This window comes from Miniopterus schreibersii, assembly GCF_964146895.1.
Source record: "Miniopterus schreibersii genome assembly, chromosome: 2".
Taxonomy (NCBI): domain Eukaryota; kingdom Metazoa; phylum Chordata; class Mammalia; order Chiroptera; family Miniopteridae; genus Miniopterus; species Miniopterus schreibersii.
Window position 1 is genome coordinate 122,131,761 of NC_138102.1, and position 16,134 is coordinate 122,147,894.

At 36.2% G+C, this 16,134-nt stretch overlaps 1 protein-coding gene across 4 annotated transcripts in view; it reads right to left on the minus strand.

Moving 5' to 3' along the window:
- NAV3 (neuron navigator 3) overlaps window positions 1-16,134 on the minus strand; it is a 314,982-nt gene that overhangs the window by 181,556 nt on the left and 117,292 nt on the right. For all 4 annotated transcript variants that reach the window (XM_081125420.1, XM_081125419.1, XM_081125418.1 and 1 more), the window contains exons 6-7: window positions 9,541-9,609; window positions 6,276-6,418 (exon numbers count right to left, since the gene is read on the minus strand). In XM_081125420.1, the coding sequence (XP_080981546.1) occupies window positions 6,276-6,418; window positions 9,541-9,609 (212 nt within the window). The remainder of the gene's footprint in view (window positions 1-6,275; window positions 6,419-9,540; window positions 9,610-16,134) is intronic.

The window sequence follows — 16,134 nt, forward strand, 5'->3', positions numbered from 1 at the left end:
TGAGTGTTGATAACTCAGCTTTTGACTGTGGATGAGTTGTTATCTGACTATGGGGGAAAGAACAGACACCCACCGTACTTATTTAAAGGCACTCCTGCAGTCGGTTTTCATCCTGCAGCTGCGGGGCCTATTTGTGCCTACAGCACTGTTTTTTGCCTCTGGCCTCCAAGGGAAAAATGTCTTCCATTCTCTCCCTCTCCTTTCCTCCCCCTTCTTCCATTTCCACATCTGCCATCACCAACTCCACAACAACCAAATAATGTAACTTATCAACTGCCTACTTTTCCTAAGAACTTTCATACTTGGTATCAGATTTAAAGGTCTTCAAACACGGTATCTCATTTAAAGCCATAATAATCTGCATTGTACTTATGATTTCTTGTTATAAATAAGACAACTGAAGTTTAGGAAGAGAAACCAACTTGTTTCAATCCACAGAGATAGCAAAACTTAGAAAAGACAAAATGAAAATTGGAACTCAGATTCATCGGGCTCCAGAGTTTGGAGGCTTTGGCTCTCTCTTCCTTTCATATGTTCGTCCCATGCCCCAAAATTCTGCTGGGACAGTTCTCCAGAAAGTCACGTGTTTGTCACAACAGTGCAGTGAACTGGGTAACTCCTCGCAGTGTGGTTTTCTTCTTTCCCAGTGAGCAGCGTATTAATGAGGAGAACGTCATAAAGAGACTCTCTACTCAGTAAAATATACATGGGTGGGCAGAAGTGGGTTACAGTTGTAATACAAATGAATAATACAATAATTAATAAATAATAATAGAAGAATAAACTCTGTTTCATGTACTCACAGCAGTAAACCTACTTTTGCCCACCCCTCTATACTATCTCCTTGGGCATCCTGCTTGCACCATCCATCTGAGCTGATGTAAGAATAGATTTTAATTCATGCTTAGAAAACATCTAAATTCACAGAGTTCATTTTTAATGATCTCACCTTGCAAAAACGTAACATTGATGACCTGGGGAAAATGCCAATCTAGTTTTAAAATTGATACATAGAGGTAGATGCGGCAACCGCAACAGGCATATGGGGATTAGCTAAGGAGATATCCCTGTGGAACTTTAGCAAGGGTTAGAGACTAGAGCCAGGTGCCAACAGTGTTATTAGCCTCAGAGAGGATACAGGGAACATCCTCAACTATTTAGCTCCTCTTCCTCATGGAACAGTGTATTACTTAAATGGAAGCAAACCAGTTCTCAACCCAAAAGGTAACAAAAAGTAACAACTACATGAATGACCACAGCAAGATGCTTTTGAAAGTATTCACTGTGTAGCAGGTGTCGTACTCAGTGTTATGTATGTACCCTGCTAAATTTAGGACAATTTAAGCATCACAGACCACTGTGAAAGGGAAAAAATGATTAATCAATGTGGCCACAGCAATAAGTTCGGCAAATAATAAATTTAGACCCTCATTTCACAATACAAAATACCTTTGAACATTTAAAAAGTAAAAAAAGAAAAGTAGCATTCAGAATTTATGCACCCCTATGTTCATAGCAGCATAATTTACAGTAGCTAAGATCTGGAAACAACCCAAGTGCCCACCAGTAGATGAGTGGGTAAAAAAGCTGTGGGACATATTTACAATGGAATATTACTGAGCCATAAAAAAGAATGAAATCTTACCATTTACAACAGCGTGGATGAACCTAGAGGGTATTATCCTAAGTGAAATAAGTTGTCAGTCAGAGAAAGACAAATATATGATTTCACTTATATGTGGAGTCTAAAGAATGAAATAAATAAACAAACAAAACAGAAACAGATTCACAGATACAGAGAAAAGACTGATGGTTGGGGAAATGGGTGAAAACTGTGAAGGGATTAAAAAGTACAAATTGGTAGTTACAAAATAGTCATGGGAATGTAAAGTCCAGCATTGGAAATAGTCAATATATTGTAATAATTATGTATAGTGCCAGGTGGGTACTGGAAACATCCAGGGGGAACACTTTGTAAAGTATATGATTGTCTAACCGTTATGCTGTACACCTGAAACTAATACAAAATAATATTGAATGTAAACTATAATTTAAAATAAAATTTAGTGCACCAAAAGCTTGTCAGTTTGGTTCTGTCAGGGCACATGTCTAGGTTGTAGGCTCTATCCCCAGTAGGGGATGTAAATTGTTCACATCAGTGTTTCTCTTTTTCTCTCCCTCTCTCTTCCTTTCTAGCTAAAAATCGATTAAAAAAATAAAATAAATGTTAAATTTAAATAAATAATAAGTACTTCCTCAATTAGTTAATCTCAGGGGGAGAAATGTCAAAGGATTCCCCCTGCAAAAGAAAAACAGAGAAAACACTTAAGAATTAGATATCTATATTTTAGCAGTCAAAATTCCATGAGTAATGCAACATTCATATTAAACCTTACAGTTTAAAAGTTCAATCAAAAATGTTGCTACGTTGAGTGTCAATGAAAGTAAACACTTCCACACCAGAAGGTACCTCATCAGGATTCAGGAGAAGAGAGGCTGTCTCCTCTTGAGGATGCACAGGTACAGTGCACACACCACATGGGGGGACAATGCAAAGGGGGAGCATGCCCTCTGGCGCTGGGGCGTCTCCTAGCAACACGGAAAACAGCTCTCTGCTAACAAACTCTGTCAAGTAATAGTGTTCACAGATCCTAATTCAGAAACCGAATTCCAGAGAAAGCTAGGAATATTAACATTCCTAATAATTCTAAGCTTTTTCATACTTATCCAGATTCTGTCAAACAAGAATGATTTCTTACGATAATTGGCTTTATGGATATAAAATGTGTGTCCAAATGAACCAGGGCGTCATTTTCACAGGGTCCCTGATTTCCAGTGAACAGGTATTTGGTTTTTCTTTCAAGCATATATCTGTCTAGAGTAATCTTGTCAGGTGCATGGGCCAAGTGATAAATGCTGGTGTCAGAACATATTATTCATTGTTCGTTTCTGAATGGCAGGTCACCAAGAGAAGACACTTGGACTCTCAAAAGAAACGGGTTTCTGGAAACAATGCTATCTTCATTTCGCCATTTGTTCTGAGAAATGTGTCCCCGCATTCCATTTCAACAGAATGGCAGGATGACATCGCCTTCCATCACAACTTTTCTATTGCAGCCTTCTCTGCAGGCGAAAATCGATGGCCATGTTCACTGATATTTTAATTCATTTGGTGAAATGAGCATTATTAAAATAATGTCAGATGTATCTTTTGAAGTACAATCTGTGTTTCTCTATGATTTCCTTTCATTAGATGGCAAATTAGATCGCAAATAAGCTATTTTACAATCCCATACATGTGAAAAGCTACTGTGCTTTCAATGGCATTTTTAAAATAGGGAAATGAAATTGTTTAATTGTGAATAAGCCTTTGCTATCTATTACAAATTCTAGGGATTCTTCAACTGACTCATATAACTCATCAACTAAGACTTGTTAAAGAAGGGAGAAAATGTGTTTCTATTTACAAGCATTCAGGGAGCATATTAGAGAATCTGGTTAACCCTTCCAGTAAAATATCTTAATTTATTAATTTTAAATGTTACGATTTCTAATAACTAGAAGGAATAGCAATTAGATTAGAATACTCAAGTTAGTACTTTCTGAATTCTGTCATTTTAATACTGTAACCTTTGAAAATTCTTGTTTAATTTTCATCTTACTTAGTTATGCCCTGGATATGTAAGCAAACTAGTTTTGACAGAGGTCAACTTGTCAGCAGATGGGATCTTGTATTGGTATGTTATACCAAATCTCCACGTCAAAAGTTAAATAGCCCTAGCCAGGTTGCTCAGTGGTTAGAGTATTGGCCCGGTTTGATCCCTGTCAAGGGCACGTGCCTCAGTTGCAGGCTCCATCCCACCCCTGCCAGGGCGCATGCAGGAGGCAACCAGTCAGTGTGTCTCTCTCACATTGATGTTTTTCTCTCTCTCTTTCTCCCTTCCACTCTCTCTGAAAAGCAATGGGAAAAATATCCTCAGGTGAGGATTTAAAAAAAACGTTAAATAAAATATTCATACCAGAAAAAAGATATACCACTGGAATAGTCTAAAGAACAAATTATAAATTGTTTCATATGAAATGTTTATTATTGTTTTGTTTGCTCTCATAATTTAAGATAATGTTTTTGAAATATAAAATATCATGACACAAATATTAATTTATAAACATTGATATTGGATATATTGACATAAATTTGCAACTCCATATTAATAGAAAATGCCATGTAGCATGTAAAACAAATTCCAGATGGCTATACTATATCATATGATACAATTTACGCTTAAAGTGCTCGCTTCGGCAGCACATATACTAAAATTTACGCTTAAGTTATTATTGGCAGCTTTCAGGCACTTAATGCCTACACTTGAGGTATTATAAATATTTGTGAATGTGAGATCATACACATTAAATATTTTGTAATTTTTAGTTAATTAGAATTAAAAATAATGACTAACTCACCATGAAAACTATTGTCTTTTGCTCTAGATCTGGACCTAAGTCTATCTGCTTTTCATGATCAAGACCCTCACAATGTATGTCATCTGTCTCCACCTTGTGGTTACTGTAAATATTGCTGTTTTCTAATTTTGTACTGCTTCCTAAATATACGTAAGAGAGACTGAACAACTATGAAAAAATATCACTGCTTGCCTACCCTTGGATTTTTACTTTAAAACACCAGAAATTTTTTTAAAATTTATTTCACATGACAAGAAAATTCAGATACATTGTGATATCGAAGTGTTAAGTCACCCAAAGCATTTCTGGGTCTCCTTGTCAATGTTATTAGTAATTGGTTGGGAAAATATTATATAACTGCACTATCACATAGCTAAATTGGATATATGATTGAGCAGCCTGTTCAGGATAACTCCTTGTCTAAATAGGTTTAGTTTCCCTGAGAATTTCACAGCACATACACTTTCGAGGAAAGTCACAAAATGAGGGAAATGTTTTTTCTGGTAAGGAATTGTTTTCCCACTTTTCCCCAGGAAAAGTATAAGTCTTCAGTAATATATCTCAGGTTCTTTAATTAATGGTTTTATTCTATATTTTAAAGACAAACACCTAACTTCCAAATACCCACTATATTCTTCTTTTTCCATTCAACTAAAAAACTGGGGATATTTCAGGGATCAAGACACATTGGTCTGCTTTCAGGGATTTATGGTCTGTCCAGTTTTGTGTTAGTAGATGGGAAATTCTTGCAAAAATACCTAATTCATAGATTACCCCTGTCAACTCATGTCTGAGTAAGAGAGAGTTGTCCAATCAGATCATCTATAGGAAATAATTTGAAATGTAATCTTAGCAAAAAAGTTCCTACTTGGTTCAATTAGTTAAACCAAATTTGCCAGCTGTTCTATTGACTAAGCATATTTGTCATTTTTGAATTTCATGTCTTGTTGCATGTATCATGAAGAGAAGTTAAAATTCTGTTGATTTGAAAATGCTACCTCAAAATCCAGCAGAATGCCCTAGTCCCTCACACAGTCACACAATAGTATAGGATCTTTATTTTCTCATGGTTTAGGTGTAAACTACATACTTTCTTGCTTGTACACACGATCCACAGTGAGATGCATCAAGTCAGCTCCTCTTTAAATGCGCATTTTGTACATTACAGAGACCTGTACACCGTTAGGTTAATACATAATCTGGCTTCAGCACAGACCTCTACTATGTGTCCTTTCTTCCTGATAACTGTGAGTTTTGATATTTCTATTTTGCATTCTTTCAAGAAAATAAACATGAATAATTTGTCCCTTTAGGAAAACTACAGTTATAATATTTCTGTGTCCTGCTGCTTTCAAAGATTAAACACCCATCATAATTATGTCTCAGAATTTGATGCCCCAACCTTAACTGCTCCAAACGCCATGGTACTTATTTATGTTAACTAAAGCTAAGGATTCCAATAAATTTAATACGGATTTATGATGTCAGGATAAATGTTCATAAAACATGAGAAGACAAAAGAAAATGCTAATTAGATGCATCCGGGAGAAACTATTTTGAGAAACAGATTTTATACTGTATATAATTAACCACTTTCACATAAATGAGTCTGTTTCCTTAAAATGTTCTTCAGATAAGAAACGCCCCGAAGAAAGCTGGAATTCAGGAGGGGCAGTTAGAAAACACAGGAGACTTCACTGGTAACATTTCCAATCCAAAAGCTTTAACACTGCTTAAATATTCGATTTAGCATGTAATTTACAACACAGGTAGGTTAGACTGAGGCCATCACGCTGTGACAGGCTACCGCTTACCTTTTTCATTGCCATTTGCATAAGTTGGAGGCTTGTTTTTGTCAATGCTGTTAAAGCTCTGACTTCTCCTATTTAAATTAGAGGCTCCCTGGGCCTTGCTGCTGCTGCTGCCTGCAGCGGGCACCCTAGAGGGACCTGGAAGCCTGAAATAGTATAAGAAAAATTACATCATTATTGTGCCTTATGAAAAGCTGTAGAGCAGAAGGTTCTGAGCAGGGAAGAGTTCATGGGAAAATCATAACCTACGATGTTCTAAAATCTACGTAGAGGAAAATGTTGCTTTAAGTGACAAATAACTAGCTAAACACAAGGTTTGAGAATCTTCAGAAAAATCCTGTTTCATTTTCCAGTAACTATGGCTCCAAAGTATATTAATAATATAGAGTGATTAGAAATAAAGTCACCTTTAACAGAAAAAAATCATACCACACCCTGATGAATAAGAAATTGACTAAATATACTGTAACAATTACATAAAAAGCAAGAGAAATAATGACACTTAGCTTTATTATGTTCTCAGGGCATTAATCAGTACCTGCATTTGTTAAGCTATATGGGCATTTGTTTTTATCTTCGGTAGCTGTGTCCTAAATCAACTTGCATGGCAATAACAAGAAGAATGAAGTTACCGAACCAACTGCAAACAGTAAAAATTTATTAAATATCTGAGCTAGTTAGCTCCTCTACAACTTGGAGTGCAGAGCAAGGTCACGAGCTAATTTATTTTTGACCGATCTGACTCTCATAAAAACTTTCATTCTCTTGCCCAAAGTAAGCATCTAGACTTCATCTCTCAAATGTGGCCAACTGATCACAGAGGCAATATCACAAGAAAGATTGCAGCTCTCAGAAGAAAATTTCTGTTAGCAGAAAGACAATTTAAAATGCATCTACAGTGACAGTGGCTTTAGCTGTTCTTCATGTATGAAGGACAGGACCTTAGGAAATATATGCAGACTGTCTTGAAATTAGGGGAAGTTGGACAAGAAGTTATAATCTACAGTTATTTTATTTGAACTATAAATATCAGTTTGGATCATTTATTTGACTGTTTAAACAGTTTCCATATTAAAATTTCAAGTATCAATTTTTTCCCCATGAATTATGCCTAAAATGTGCAATTACTGTACTTTATTTTATATTAACATATATTGTATATATAATAAACTCAATCCACGCAAATTAAAAACTAGAAATGAGGAACTAATTGTGGCATTCTGAGACACATTTAAATGCATGAAAGTAAAGGTTGCCAGCGATTTTGCTAGTATTTGCTGCCACCATGTGAGTGCCACTGTGTACTGCTGTGATCATTTCTATTTTAAAAGAAAAAAACAAAAATAACCCAGAATTATAAAACATCATTGAATTTTTTTACTGTTCTTATTTACAAAGTGTCTAAAATAAAAGACACTTTGTTTTATATCTGTTACACTGGTGTCTAATATAGCACAATTTCACAATTGGTTGTGACAATATTCACATTTTAAGTCACATTGCACAAATTATTTCAATTTATGATATTACTTAATATATTATTTCCATAGATTATTAGGAAATTGAATGCTTAAATAACATAAATACTTTTTTATAGTAATAGGTATTGCAAAATGGAATGAACATCGGGAAAACACAAATAGCAGCTTAAAAACAGAAGTGCTGATTTCTTGGAATAGTTAATAGTTTCAAAATGTTGACTGTATTTTAGAGTTTAGATACATGTGGCTGATAAAGATCTCATCAGCTATTTTGCTAATGAGAGTTTGTGTCATACACAAGATTAGAATTTTTTCCAAATGATTCCAGCAATTAAACTTTTGTTCAAATTGATCAACAGACGTTGTAAGTAAAGCACACTAACCACAGACACAGGGATTTTGAGAGCCCATGACTGCCCGGTGCAGAAAGGACTCAACTAATTAATTTGGCCAAACATCCCAATCATAATAAATCTGAAAAGTGTTCCTGTAGACACAATCATAGATTTAGAAAGTTCTTTCCAAACTCACATGTATAAACTAACTTTGTGAAAAACTGTCCTGCTTGCAATAAAAGTTGATCTGTTTCTAGAAAGCAATTAGAAGGCATTTTAATCTTTACTGTGACCCATGAAGCCAAGTGATCTTTAGTTCTCAGGAAAACAAATTAAAAAATCCATTTGCTCTTCTCATTACCCTCATTTGACAGGCAGCCAGAGCTCCAGATCATTTGTCAAAGTAATAAAAAGAGAAATGAGAATAAAGTTAAAAAAAAAAGAAATAGAGATGTTCTATTAAATCAAAGTCCTTAAAATATATTTTATGAGCATCAGTCTTAGAAGTGGTAATAAAAATACTTGTGCACATGGCAGGTCACTGTTCTTTGCACACTGTAATGTATAACATGTCTTCTAATTTTAATTAAATACCCTTTTACTTTGTCTCTCCAAAATAATTTTAATTACTATGGAAATGAACATAACTTAGAAAATCAAGGCCAGGGGTAAAGCACATACCTCAAGTCAAGGCATCATAAGCAGTCACTGTACTATGACTCATCACAGCACTGACTAGCAAACCACCCGGAGATACTTCCCCAGTGAGTGAGAGGCACAGTCACATAATAATCAGGGGTGCGAGACACATTGCTGTGGCTTCACTCAGCTGTTCCATGCCACCATCAAGCCTTCAGCAACTTCACAGTGAAAAGAGAGCCACTTTCCACACATTTTTATATACCAGTATTTTCCAAACAGTACATAACAAAATGTCATTTATTATAACAGACTGTCTTTAGAATACATATATCATAAAGAAGCAAACATTATATCTATTATAGATAAAAGAACAGTCCAGGCTGACCTGGTGCCACAAAAATCTGCCACTGTTTCTTAGTTCTGCTTCAAAATGTGCAATGATTACAGCATGCCTATCTTAGAAAGCAATCATAACCTTCGTGCATAACTTCCAGATTCCGTGACCTGAAATGGGTCCTTCCAAGCGGTTTTTTCCTTGACCCTCTCTAAGCCTGGAACCTAGGCTTCAGCCCAGCTGGAGCACTATGTGCAACAAAACTAGATTATACGAAGTCAAGCCCCACTTCAATGATCTAACACACACACTCATCCCCGAGACTGCATAAGAATATCCTCTTGGAAGATCAGTCCTCTAAACTTTTTATACAGAAGTATGTAATTTTCAAAAACAATTAGAATGACAGGACAAAGTATCACGGGGCATTTACTTTATTATCACTAATAAGCAATACATTAGAGATATTAACTGACCTAGTAGGCTTTTTTTGACTGGTTGCAATTCCACTGTGATTAGACTGAGTTGCATATCTGGCTGCCAGACTGTATGAGGAGAAACAGAGAAATTGAATTAAAGAGATTCTTTGAACATGAAAAGAAGGCACAAACTTACAAGAAAACTATGAGTTAATGAAATGCAATTGGAACATGTATACACATGTACAAAGAATAAATTAATTAGAAAATTATGATAATGCAACATATATACCATGACATTTGATTATGAACACACTATGAAATAATGCAGTCCGCCCCTGTAAAAAAGTGTGTCATCGCTGACTTTAAAATTAAGCCTGTGTGATATTATTCATATTATTTTAAGTTGTATTATTTCACCTTATACAATATTTAATCTTTGTAAATAACTATGGAAACTTTAGGAAAGCTAAAGTTTGACTTATACAATAGAAAGATCTCTTCCTCAAAAAGTTAACATGAAAATAAGAGTATGAAATGAGTCATTATTTTCTTTAATAGACTCTTCTAATTTGCTGTTTTAACCTAAATGTGATTTTCAAAACCACCTGGTTAAACTATCTGGTTTCTAATAATTTACTGTTGCTCTTTCATCCTAGATAGAGCGTTTTAAAGAAATAAACTATACAAATGTTTTTTTCTGAGGAAAGAGTTATGCACAACTTGAGATTAAAGTTAAGTTAAATTCTTCAAAAACAAACTGAACAACTACTCATGACAACTTCTGGGCATTCTCAAATTATAATTCTTAATAATTTTAACATAAAAATCTCTGATAAAAACCACACAAGAACACATTATTTAACCCAAGTCTTAAAGAGCAGTAACTACTTTATAAACAAAATGAAAATGTGTACTTTAAGTTAAATTGACTTCTGAATTACCCAAGGGGTCTGAAATTGGTGTTCTGAAGGATATGGTAAGACCCAGTAGACCTGAAACATGTCAACGCACCCTGGCATGGTTATGGGGTGACTGATGCCTGTGTGAAGAATCACCTCTCAGGTGAACTGGGATGACTCTACATGAACACTGTTGCATGCAGTTTCCAAGGCCTCCAAGGAAACAGGAACAACATGGGGCATTGGAACCAGGGTAGAAGGGTCGCTTGGAGCCCTGCTGCAGTGGATCCAGCTGCTTTGCTGCCAAGCAGAGGGTATCCTACTCAAAGGGTGGATTTCTTAAGGTGATGACGTATTTCCCAAGTTAACTCTTACTCCACCGAGCAAGTCTGTGGCAGGAACCTGCAAGCCCTTAAAACTGCCTGGTTAGACAGGACTAAATCCTCATGTCTAGGAAGATTTTTAGGTTCACAGAGCACTTGTTTTTCACATTTGATTTGAGATATGTTATTATTTGTATATAGTATTGCTTTCTGTATTCTAAGCACACTGGACACTGAGTCAACTGGCCACAAGTGGCCAAACTACCTAAGTAACAATAAAAACAGAGGATAATTTAAAATAAAAATCAAGTGTCTCAATGAAATGAGAAAATTAATTTCAAATTTAAATTTAAAAAAAAAAGCACCTAAAGTAAAGAAAATCTTTTGTGAACTTCTCAGTTTACTGTGTCAATCCAAGAGTAAGAGAACTACCTAAAGGTTCGCCACTGTGGCTTATCCTGTAACTCTCCAAAGTGAACACAAATATGAGCAGGAGTGACGGCAATAAAACAGTGGACTTTCCTCCATGGAATTGAAGCTACCTCACTGGGGTTTCCTCCATGACTTTAAGAAATATCATCATTTCTAGTAGAAAAGTGAAAAGCCAACAACAAAATTTAGAGAGGTCAACGGCCTTGGACAAAATCGATTTGGTTTTATGGCCCATGCGTGTTTTCCAATGTATTACAAGAGGATACTCGCTGCCTATATTTTTATACCAAGCCCTCATACTTTAATCTCTTGAAACTTGGCTTTTGCCCCGCTCCCCTTGTATGTGAAAACTGTTACTTGAAGGACACAGAGTGGTATTCGATTCTCACTGTAACATCTTTGTGTCTGGCCTCCTTCCCCCTGCCCTTTTCGAGCTCTCTCTTTCCCGGCTGTCATACCAAGAAGCTCATGGGATTTGCCCCCCGTCATTCTTGCCCATTTTCTCATTTCCTCAAAGGCCCTCTTCCTTAATCCAGCTCTCAAAGAAATGATTTTCTTATGCCCTCTTTCCTCAAACACTTACAAGTATTCTTTCACTTAGTAATTTGTTTCTTACCCAAGATTTCAAGTAAAATGTACTAGAAACTTAGAATTAATGTCTGCAACATACTCCCAGCCATGAATATCAACTGAGTAAAAGACGTCCGTTTCCATGACCCTCAAAATCACCATATGAAACTCGCCACTTTCCTTCTTGTATTAGCCAAGTTCTAACCAGAGCCTTCCTTTAGTTTCTTGATTTCTCTTTGCAGCATCACCATTTTCTCTGAAACCTCAATAATTGATTCTCCCCCTTTTTCTTTTAATCACTGCGGATGTTCCATCAATACCGTGTCATTTGCATCTAGGTTCTTGTTCAGTTTGCATTTTTTCCACAGTAACTCAAGCTCCCAACACTTCCCACACCGCCTCTAGCTCCCTTTATTTTTCTTATTTTTTTAAATTAATGGATATTTATTTACTTATTTATTTATCCTTTATATTGAATTTTTGGGGATGACACTGATTAACAAAATTATACAGATTTCAGGTGCTCAATTCCACAACACATCATCCGTACACTGTGTTGTGCGTTCACCACCCCAACCTACACAGCAAAAAAGCATTTTTTTTTCCCTCCAGAGTGCTTGATACCATTTCCCAAGTTTCAGATTTAAGAACAGACTAGTAAAAAGCAGGTGAGTAGGTATTGCTAACACAATTTATTAGTAAAACAGACACAAGGAACATGTAGACACAGCTCTGAGGCAAGTGGGGTAGAAAAATAAAGTCAGAACACCAGTAAACTATGGATTTTCAGACATCTGGACTGAAGATTGCATATTTTTTTCCTGAAATGCTGTCAAATGAGACTCCAAGCTAATGAGTGGCAAAAATACCAGGAACAAAAGCACAAAAGAAATAAATATTTCGAGACTCACTGTGGGTTCTACTAAAGGGAGTATCAGTTCATCTACCTGATAAAGTGGAATATCAAAGGAATGCTTTTTATTTCCCCTAACATGTAAGGTAAAAGGGGACTAGAGACACCCAATTTAAAAAAAAAAAAAAAAAAAAGGATGGAACTCATCTGGTGTCCAATACACAGAAAGATGCAAACTGCCAGAACTTTCTAATCCAGCATCAGTTAAATTCCCATATGGGACTGTAATATCCATTTACTGCAAGGAAAGACAGCTTCTCAGAGTAAACATCCTGAATTGTGATCACTTCACTAACCACCAGAGTCTTGCTACTCAAAGCGCTGTCCATAGACCAACAAAAATAGGCCCCACCTGGGGCTTGTTAGAAATACTGAATCTCAGGTCTCATCTGGACCTACTGAATCGGAATCTGCATGTTCACAGGACCCCCAGGTGGTTCCAAGGCATAATCAAATTGAAGAAGCTGTGCTGTACAGAAGATCACAAACCACAAACGTGCAACCTTGAAGAAAAAATAAACAACTTGTAGTTTCCTAAGTCAAACAGCATAATCAGCATAACCTAAATATCTCAGGCCATGCCTCATCTTCTATCCAGATGCTGCTTTCGATACTGTTGACTCCTTTCTTCTTCTAGAAACCCTAACCTCACCTTAGTGCAACAGCTATCTTTCTAGCTGCTCCTCTCCTATTTCCCAAATACAGGTCCACTCACTATCCCCTCCACTAAATTTTGTACTATGACATGAATATTTTCAAAATTATAATCCTAGGCATCAGCTAATTTATCTCTCCAATCCTTTCATAGCAACTCTATATTTTATACTCAAATCTAAATCCTAAACTCAGAGCCTCTTTTCTAAATATCTTACTGATATTTCTTAGATATTCCACCTGGACCTATCACCTACATTTCTGCCAAATATTCCAAAAATGTTCAAAACTTAACTCACTTTCCTTCTTTCAAAACATCTTCTCTCTTTGATTTTGCTATTTAAATTTAGTGTCACCATTTTCTCCATTGAACAATATGGAGTTGTCCTGATAAGTACCCACTTTTTTTTGTTTGTTTTTTACCTCCTTGTCATTTCTATCATGGACTCTAATAATATCTCTTCACTAGTCTCTTTGTTGTCAGTCCATTTTTATTTCCAGGCAAATCAGATCATTCTTCTCACAGCCAAGAGAATTAACTTCCCCAAGACAGAACGGATGTCAATGGCTTCCTTTGAAGTTGCTGTTGACTCCCCATTGTCTGCAGGATAAACTCCAAGCTCTGTGACTGGGTTTACAGACCCTGGGGCATGTCTCCACATCCTCTCTTACAGCTTCGTCTCCTCTGCACATCCACCCCCTGCTATCTGCTGTCACACCTTCTTCCCCTTGGCCGTGGCGTCTTTCCCATGGGTCCGCGGGTTTTCTCATGAGTTTCCCTTCAGCTGAAACACTGCTCCTCTTCCCCACATTATGAAATCTTACTTCTACTTCAAAATCTTACCCAGACATCAACTCAAGTTGAAGCATGTTTCAAGTCCTGAGGTAGTTTTCTCCCCCACTGGTGCACAGGTCTTTATTCCTCTCTAATTGTTGGGTCCATAGGGAAACTTATCAGGGTAAATGTCTGTTTCCTGGACTGATTGTTTATTGTTCACCAGGACAGGAATTATACTATGTTCATTTTTATTTTTTTTTTGCATTCTCCGTTCAGCTCAGGGGGTTGTGTGTGTTCAATAACTACATGATTGATTGATGTTCACTGGGGAGTATTATCAAACAATGATATGTTACAGCACCATCATTTAAGCTAGGAAAATTGTTTCAAGAATGGAATTACCAAAAGTATAGTAAGGGAGACTACAGGAACACTCATCTTCACTGTGTCCTTATTAAGTGACAGGCAGTTTACACTTATTTTCTCACTTCTTTCTTTCTCACTTCTTTCTCACTTTTCTTCCTCCCTCCCTCCCTCCCTCCCTCCCTCCCTCCCTCCCTCTCTCTCTCTCTCTCTCTCTCTCTCTCTCTCTCTCTCTCTTTCTCTCTTTCTCTCTTTCTTTCTTTCTTTCTTTCTTGCTTTTTCCCCCTGATTTTCAGGAATTCTTTATTTTATTGAATTTATTGGGGTGACATTGACAGTATTTAAACACTAAGTAATTTGTGTAAGTTACATCTCTTGTAAATAACAGTGCTAACATTTAAACTTTGGTTTGTTAGTTTCTATAATCTGTGCTCTGTTGTATCATACAATATCATCTTCTTGTAAATTGATTATAAATTATAATATTTTAATGCTTCTTTTGCTATTAATTCATTGCCTTTTCGATGTGCAAATATCTTTTAAGACATTATAACAGTAATTTTATACTTCACACAGAAAATAAACTCTTCCAACATCAAATAAATCTACTTTCAACAGATACTTTTCAACGTTCAGACAGATAACATCAAATAATTTCATTCAACAGGTCGCTTACGTAGAAATCTAGAATAGGCAATAACAAATGCCACAGGGTAAGATACTTTTAGTATCTAAGCAGCTCTCCTTAAATATCTTCCAAGTAAACACTATCTTTAAAAACTTTAAGCAGCATGTTAGTCATGGCGAGTAAATATGGCATATTATTTATAACTCCCCACTCCCATGCCCATAGCACACATGATCAATCAATCACAGGACTTTCCTTTCTGCTGAGTCCTGTGTTAGCCTCAAAATCCTTGGCCAGGATTCAAGCAACACTTATTAATAATAATAATAAAAGAATAAAATTGAAAATTATTTTCATCTCTTCTTTAAGCTCGCATCAAAATATTGTTAGATTTGAATGGTTCAGTACAGGATTTTTGTAGAAGATTCTATTTCTGTTGTAGTTATTTTAGCAGTGGACTTCCATGCAGAAGTAAAAATTATATAATCGTATTCCTTAGTTTTCATCCTCCAAAATATAATTCACCCTAGGCATAAAGTAATGTGCATAATTAAAAATCAGCAAAACATAATATATGAGCCTCACACGATCTGTCACTCTTTTTTTTTTTTTTTAATCCTCTCCTGAGAATATTTTTTCCATTGCTTTTCAGAGAGAGTGGGAGGGGGAGAGAGAGAGAAACATCGATGTGAGAGAGACATATAGATTGGTTGCCTCCCGCATGTGTCCCAACTGGGGCCAGGGATGGAGCCTGCAACCGAGGTACGTGCCCTTGGCCGGAATCAAACCCGGGACCCTTCAGTCTGCAGGCCGACACTCTAACCACTGGGCAAAACTGGCTAGGGCAATCCGTCATTTTTTATTTCCATGGCTGCTAACAAGTTTATTCTAAAAAAATCTTAGTTGAGACTGTTGATATTTAAATTGTCCCGATTGTTGTTTAATTACAAATATTTTTTTAAAAAATTTTTCTTATTCATTCATTACGCAAATATTCTTTTAACTCTGACTGTTTGCCCAGGTAAGAACCTAGAGAGCCACAGCAACTTGCTAAGGAACTGGGCCCTTCTCCTGACTGCAGTAGGAAT